The 8,085-nt window shown below is 35.5% G+C and overlaps 1 protein-coding gene across 2 annotated transcripts; it reads left to right on the top strand.

Annotated features, from left to right (window-relative positions):
* The first annotated feature begins 326 nt into the window (after nucleotides 1–326).
* Nucleotides 327–8,082, top strand: Ts (Thymidylate synthase). 2 transcript variants are annotated; one of them, XM_074143480.1, is made up of 5 exons: nucleotides 327–463; nucleotides 3,411–3,570; nucleotides 3,776–3,955; nucleotides 6,775–7,121; nucleotides 7,674–8,082. In XM_074143480.1, exons 2-5 carry the CDS (start codon nucleotides 3,414–3,416, stop codon nucleotides 7,881–7,883), a joined length of 894 nt encoding a protein of 297 aa, XP_073999581.1. In that variant the 5' UTR covers nucleotides 327–463; nucleotides 3,411–3,413; the 3' UTR covers nucleotides 7,884–8,082. The 2 variants fall into 2 exon arrangements, with proteins under 2 accessions (XP_073999581.1, XP_073999579.1); XM_074143478.1 differs by having other exon boundaries at nucleotides 353–542.
* Nucleotides 8,083–8,085: the final 3 nt, after the last annotated feature.

Raw genomic sequence — 8,085 nt, 5'->3', positions numbered from 1 at the left:
GATAAATAATAAATTTATAGAACATCTGTTATTTTTTAATGTAATAACCTCTCCCGATAAAAAAAAAGTTAAATAAAAATAGAACTGAAAGAACATTCCTTTAAGATAATTTTCGTTCTTTCACTATAATGGCATCTTTCAATAGAATGATCTAGCCAACTTTGGCCAAGACTTTACTTCATTTCCTTCTCTATTGTTTTATATTCAGAGCTTAAATAGTAAATAGAAATAAAATAAACTATGTTAATTACATGGGAAAACTCACCTTTAGCTAATATTCCGATTGAGTTTTGAATCGGTAATCTACATCGATAATTGACATTTGCCACTTAATGGTGTTTTGGAGGCAAAAAGTTGGCATTGGTCTGGTTGCAGTTGCAAGGACTGTAACATTCGCGGGTAGATTGTAGAATAGTTAGTAGCAGATAACCATACCAGTTTAATCTTTTTGTACTGAATTGTTGTAAGTTAATCTTAACAATCTTAATCTTGTAAGTTAATTGTTGTAAGTAGACAAATTTAGACAGAAATAAATCGCAAAGGTATGTATATTTCCATTTTAAAGAATTATTCGATAATCCAAATGTTCTATCTCTCCGGTCACCTGTTGGCGGTGAATTCTTTTATTTTATCTTCTCTATAGAAATGTTTTCAAAAAAAACCTACAAACTTCTTGTTTCGTAACACCCGAAATTTTTTCCCTTTTTTGTGTGAATTACTAAACCATTGCGCTGCGATAAAATATCTAGAACTATTGTTTCCCCTATTAGTGCCGGGTACGACCACACCCACATCCTCAAATTAATGTAATCATTCTTTTAGGTTTCCAGAGAAGTCTAGGAAGAGCTGGGTAGCCCCAAAGGATTAGTCCCGAACACCCTGAACTGGGCCCTAGAAACCTCCAGTTCCTTGTAACATTTGTTATTCAAGGTGGAGATATTTTATGAGGCCTCCCTCACTGGTACTTCTTTTGACAAAATGACTTTGTAGAATTGCCCCCTGCACCCTATCGTAGAGTTGTGGACATTTTTCTTAGTTTGTACCGTATTAGGTTTTTTAAGGGTTACACGTCACTCCGGATCCAACTCCACCGAGTCCAGTGGATTTAACCAATGAAAATGCTGGGATTGGAACCGGAGTTGTCTAATCATTCCAAACCCTCTGCTGCCTGTATTGAATCAGCTAGTTCTATCTAATAGATGATCATTATGTATTATTGTTGTATCGGTTATTTTCTGTTAAATTGAAATAATTTATGCTTTGATACTTTAGAAATAATTTTCTAATAATATTGTTTGCTTTATTTTATGTAAATCAACATACAACATACAGTATGTTACACATACTGTAGAGTACAGTACCTAAAATAAAGCTTTGACATTGTGTTAAGAAATAAAATAAAGAAAGAAATGAATTATATTATTATTATTTTAGAATTATTGACAGCCTTCTAAAAAATCTTGGAACTCCCAAGATTTATCCTCCAAACATCAGTATTTTAGGCTCGCCAGGTTTTGTATTTTGGTGTTGATTGATTTCACCAGTTGGAATGTCAGTAAACTCCTATATAATAGCTTCAAGTTAGTTGAAAATTGTATTTCAGTGTAACATCTAAGTAACTTCAGTATACATTATTTTCATTTTAATTTGCCTTATTTTTTTCGGGCGGGGCGGAATCACTTTTTTTAAAAGAAGGATTTGAATCAACTCGTTCCTCCGTCGGATTCGTTCCAGTGGACCGAGTCCGCTCAAATAGCTCATCACAAGTACTAACAGCAGAAGTACGCTCGAAAAATGGAAGTTTAAATTATTTTTGTAGTTAACTACAATTCTATTAGTTTATAATTAGAGATTAATACTTTCTTCACTTTAATTGTAATTATCATTTTAAACAAGGAGACAAAATTAAAAACAGTTATCGTATTCTCCTAAAATGTACATTGCTTTTCCCTGAAATTCTCTTCTTTAACTCGTCCGAGAAGGACACATAGCTCCCCTGAACTTAATATAAGAATGAATAAAAGAAGTTCTTTCGTTATGAAAGTAATCGCCTCGCTCGGTACTTCTGAGTTTAGAGAAGTAGATCGACTTTCTATAGCTGAGTTAATGAAATCTGTGTCAGTATTGATGAGTGAATTGCTGGACGCTAAATTAGCTACTGTTGCTTCTAAAAAAGATATTAAAGCTACGAGGGGTAAGAGGCTCAGAGAAAAAGAATTCCCAGAAACTGTGCGAAGAAGAATAAATTGCTGCATCTAAGACGGGAAATCGGCCCATTTAATTTGAAGTTTCAAAATGACTCATTTGAGTGGTGCATGCTGAAAGGTTTGAGATGTGATGCTGATGATGAATCTAAAAAAAAAAAATAAATCAGTTGGTGGGTCACGATATGTTGATTTTATTGCAAAACTTTTCACTTAAATGCTTCCAATGGCCAAATTTTTCTCGAAATATGAACTCCTCAAAGGATGCGTTCTACAATAAGTATTCCAGCTATATGATGAAATATATTCGTCTGCGCTGAGATTTCCACAAACTTTCAGAAAAGAGGAGTTTAATTTCTTGTTTCAGTGATATTTTACAGTATAATGGTCTTAAATCGAAAATGCCTAAACCAGAATAGATAGAAGGTTGGCAATTGAGGACAATTTTAAGACGAGATTTCACTTGGCAGTTCTTTTTGGTAAATGGCCTACTCAAAGGGATTTGTATTAGCAAAACAGGCTACGTTGAAGACACTAAATTCTTGTATCTTCACCTCAAAATTGAGTATTGAATCTACTATAAGGCGGGAGAAGTATGTACAATTAATTTATTCTAATCTGGACGTCAGTAGAAATAAGAATTTCGAATAATTAGGAAAGTACAGCTTGCCAAAAACAAGCACTGTCGCCTAATTTACCTTGGTGTGTTGATACACGTCGAGATATCTGGCATGTATAACTGCACAGCGTATATCTGTTTAAAAAAGACCGGTGGAATGTTAAAATTTCAAAAAATGATTGGAAGGTTTCGTGCTGGGCTGAGAATTGTATTGAGTAATGTTGAGTCTTACACACAATAGATCTCTTCTAAACATTGTGGTTTGAGGAGAAATTTCTGTACGATGAGGTCTATGCAGTCGAATTTCTTTACATAGGGCCCGTGAGACGAAGAACAAATTGGACTGTGAGATGATTAGTTCTGTATTTTTGGTCGGAACTGGGTTTCGATGGAAGAGCTAAAGGTTGTTTACTGGAATGTTGTTGCGAGTCTTGGATGGATTAGATAAGGTTCTCTTTATTTGCTGCCGTTTTTTGAGGGGATATGTTAGCCCAGTTGGATGTATGAATCTATAATGTTGAATGCGTGATTTATGTAGGAACATAGGTAGGCAATATATTTATTTTTTACATAATTTTATTTTACAGAATATGGAAGATTATCACGGTTCAGTTGAAAATGTAGACGAAATAAAATATTTAAGTTTAGTAAAGGAAATTTTAGACCGCGGAAATGAAAAAATGGACAGAACTAATGTGGGCACCTTGTCATTGTTCGGGGCTCAGATGAGATACTCCCTCAGAGATAGTAAGTATTATGTTTATTTATATTAGACCGGCTGAATTATAATAGGGTGTTACCAGATACAGAGCATTTCACCTCGGTTAAGAAAAGGTTTGTTTTCTCGTTGGTTTTAAGGCTAGGATATGCTCTGGCGCCAAGATTCCTAAAACCTACACAATGGGATCTATTTCTCGTAAGTATTACTGCTAAAATGTTTTTTTTTTCTCAGATACCTTGCCAGTAATTACCACCAAACGTGTTTTCTTGAAGAGTGTCATCCATGAACTACTGTGGTTCATCAAAGGATCAACCAATGCCAAAGAACTGAGTGATAAGGGTGTACGTATTTGGGATAAGAATTCTTCAAGGCAGTTCCTTGACTCCTTAGGGCTCACAGATCGAGAAGAAGGTTAGTTCAAGAATTTCGGAAGGCAATACTGGTTACCAGGGTATTATAACCTGATGGAATTTTGCATTTTACTGAAAAGGTTTTTAAGAAAGCTCAATATCACTGCTGCTCTAGAACTGTTTTCGCTTGCAATTCTGAGGTTTCGAACAAAAATCAACTGTAAGTGCAACTTTAGTAATAGGATTTTTCATTTTTTGCAAATGTTTCTAAAGTTGCGTTTAACCTAAAAGAACTAAAGCCTAGGAAAAGAGTATGAACTGCATTTTGTATTCGTTTGGAATATCGTATTCCTTTAGTTGACCTTATAACTTGCTTCTTCTACTTACGCATCTAGGTGCCTCTCATTTTGATTTGAAATATTTTCAAGATAAGTGATTTTTTGGGTTGGGTTTCCTCAGCCAACTGCCGTGTTATGCATGCTTCTAATATGCATTTTTTTTTTTTTTCTTTGTGCGCTCGTGAGTGTAGTTTTCTTTTTTTTGGCTCTTCATATTATTGTACCTCGGCTTGCATTTCGGAAACATTCAACAACTCTCTTCCCTTTTTCAGCTTGTATAAAGTCCTAGTTCTCACAAAATAGTCCCTTAGATCGTTACTGCATCTTGTTTTTCTTGTATTACCTCTTCCAGTGCTTTGATCTCGTCATCACTATCTTGAGCCTTCAAGAGGATATTATCTACTAATACCATGGGTTTCTATGTATTTTTAATTATCTGCTAACACCAACTGAATCTTTGACCATATTTTTATTAATTTTTCTGCAATCAATGCGCATTCTTGGTGTACCATCTTTCTTGCGCACTACTACAACTTCGCTGCCATATTCAGATACATATGGCTCGAAGATTTTACTTAAAATTAATACTTGTTTGTCTACTATTTTCCTCTCAGCATACGACAATCGACTGGGTCTTGAAATAAGCTATTTCATCATTTTTCATTTCTATTTTAGTGGTTTTCTTTTGACCCGGAGCATAATTATTGACCAATTGTTCTATTTCTGTCTTCAAATCTTCCTCTACTTGATCGCCAATATTTACTTCATTTTGTTCTTCAATAGCCCATTCCTGTATTCCAATTTTCATCATTGAGGTAGTTTCATCTATTTTTTTAAATGCTTACTGCTGTTCGATTTATCGTCACTTCCATCAGTGTCAATAATTCGTAGCCGATGTAAGGTGTTGCAGTTAATAAATCATTGCTCACTTCATAGATTCCGATTATCAGCCAAACCCGCAATAACGAAATAATAAATAAAAGTTTGAATCTGATTTTTTCTTAAGCTGGTAAGAAGTATATTTGACTCTGTTAATTTCGGCGAGCCCAACGAGGCATAGATTTATCTATTAAACTCATTTGGATACCTGTATCAATTAAGCTATTAATTTTGATATTTCAGATGTAATAATTTAAATGTTGTTTTCAAGTGATTTCACGTCTGACTTGAGAACTGCTAGCAACAGAGGAATTTTGAGATGATTTTTCTTTACATCCAAAACCTTTATGACCGTATTGGTTACCCACGTACATCATTTGTGACTTGGCTTCTGGCGATGCAATCCGCAATTTTAATTTGTGATTAGAAACAAATTTTTGTGAGGGGAACTATTCTTGGAGGCAACCCAAGTACTTTTCTTCTATAGAATGAAACTGGAACTCTAGTATCATTATTACGTCACCTCGACCACCACGAAACCTTACCTTGCTCGAAAACCTGGAGCACTGAATCCCATATGATGCCGTAGTACCATTTTTTAACAATACTAAAAACGCTATTATAATGGTCATAGGCCCGACCATGCTCTGGTTTTTCTGGACCCTCCTGATGTTGTCGGCTGAGACTTGACATACGAGGGTCGTTTGAAAAGTCCGTGCAAAAATAAAAACTACTTAATTTTTGGGGGTAAACCTTTTTTATTTTTCAACATAGTCTCCTTTTAGGCTTATACACTTCGTCCAACGCTGCTCTAGTTTGTTGATCCCTTCCGAATAATAGGATTTGTCCAAGTCTGAAAAATAGCCATTCGTTTCTGCAATCACCTCCTCGTTTGAATAAAATCTTTTTCCCGCCAGCCATTTCTTCATATTGGGGAACAAATAGTAATCCGAGGGAGCCAAGTCTGGAGAATAGGGGGGATGTGAAACGAGTTGGAACCCTATTTCCATTAATTTTGCGACCACAACTGCTGAGGTGTGAGCTGGTGCGTTGTCGTGATGGAAAAGGACTTTTTTGTGGGCCAATCGTGGGCGTTTTTCTTGCAGCTCGGTTTTCAAACGGTCCAATAACGATGAATAATATGCACCTGTAATAGTTTTACCCTTTTCCAGATAGTCGATGAGGATTATTCCTTGCGAATCCCAAAAGACAGTCGCCATAATCTTTCCGGCCAAAGGAACGGTCTTCGCCTTTTTTGGCGCAGATTCCCCCTTGGTAACCCATTGTTTAGATTGTTCTTTGGTCTCAGGAGTGTAGTGATGTATCCATGTTTCATCCACAGTGACGAAACGACGCTTAAAGTCCTGCGGATTCTTCTGGAACAGCTGCAAACCGTCCTTGCAACACTTCACACGATTTCGTTTTTGGTCAAGCAATGTTTTTTAGAAACACTGTGTTGAGGAGCAGTTCCACCTTTACTTGTGTATCTAATTACATTCGAACTCTACTTGGTTAGAATACATAAACACCGCTTTGACAGTACATACATCTTAAATTTAATCGAAGAATTAGTTGACCTACTTTACAATCCAGATCTTTGTTTGTGATAGTGTATTAAAAAGAAATTTTGGGCCTATTTAAATGAAGTGTATCTTTTTTTCAGGTGACCTGGGTCCAGTTTATGGATTCCAGTGGCGTCATCTGGGTGCAAAGTATGAAAACATGCATACTGACTACGCATGCAAAGGAATCGACCAACTGGCCAACGTTATCAACTCGTTAAAAAACAATCCTCACGATCGTCGTATTATTATGACTGCTTGGAACCCACTGGATTTGAAATTGATGGCACTACCACCTTGTCATTGTTTTGTACAATTCTATTGTTGTAATGGGGAATTGTCAGCACAGATGTATCAGCGTTCGGCTGACATGGGGCTTGGAGTCCCATTCAACATTGCATCTTATTCGCTGCTTATACATATGATAGCCCATATTACTGGATATAAGGTATCTTAAATTATACTAATTGATTATTCGTAGCATCAGTAACCTAGCGCTGTCATTAATACTGTCTGAAAAGTTATATCTGAGCTGATTCTGGTTATCTCTCATTTTCTGTAAGATGAACCAAAGTTTACTTGATTTTCACTTCACAACTTAAAAAATGGTTTGAGTACTCTGTTTACTACTCACAGTTCCATTAGGGTGTCTCAGCACGTCCACACAGAGGTGTTAAAGAATTGGGTAAAAGGCTGATCACGGATATTCCGTCCAGCATGGCCAGGCCCATCTTACTTGGTTGCCAGAAAAGTTAAATTTCAAATGATCAAAGTTTTAACTCTTAATTTTACTTTTTACTTTAACAGAAAGATTAAGGTATTATAATAGGGTAGATCCAATTTCACAGGCATCGCTCTCCTTGCAGAAAGTTTTGCAAGGGAACGTTTGGATTTAGAGTCTTAATTATCCCCCGCTAACTTTCAAAGTGTTTGTGGCAGCACTGAGTGTTTACTAAAACTTAATTTTGTCTTATTCAACAATGTTCTATGTATTTAATAGGCAGTGGAATTCATTCACACGCTTGGTGATGCCCATGTGTACAAAAATCACATCGATGCTCTCAAAGTGCAGCTGGAACGTAAGCCGAGACCTTTCCCAAAGATTTCGTTCAAGAGAAGTATTGACAGTATAGATGATTTCACATACGAGGATATAATTGTTACAGGATATGAACCTTATCCAAAAATTGACATGGAAATGGCAGTTTAGCTATTTCAAATTATGTTATTGTTAATTGTAAAATTATTTACAACACGCTAAAGTATTAAGTTTGAACAGCATTACGTTGTAGTTTTAAAAATTATCAGATTGAAATAATAGGTTTTTATAGATAGTTAAACTATAAAGTAATAGTTGTTTTTTTAAAATATTTTTATTCTTAAAAAAAATATATCTATAAACAAACTCATTG

This window comes from Rhodnius prolixus, unplaced genomic scaffold (genome assembly GCF_049639745.1).
Source record: "Rhodnius prolixus isolate KJV_2025 unplaced genomic scaffold, Rpr scaffold_12, whole genome shotgun sequence".
NCBI classification, from domain to species: Eukaryota; Metazoa; Arthropoda; class Insecta; order Hemiptera; family Reduviidae; genus Rhodnius; species Rhodnius prolixus.
This window is presented reverse-complemented; position numbering and strand designations above follow the sequence as displayed.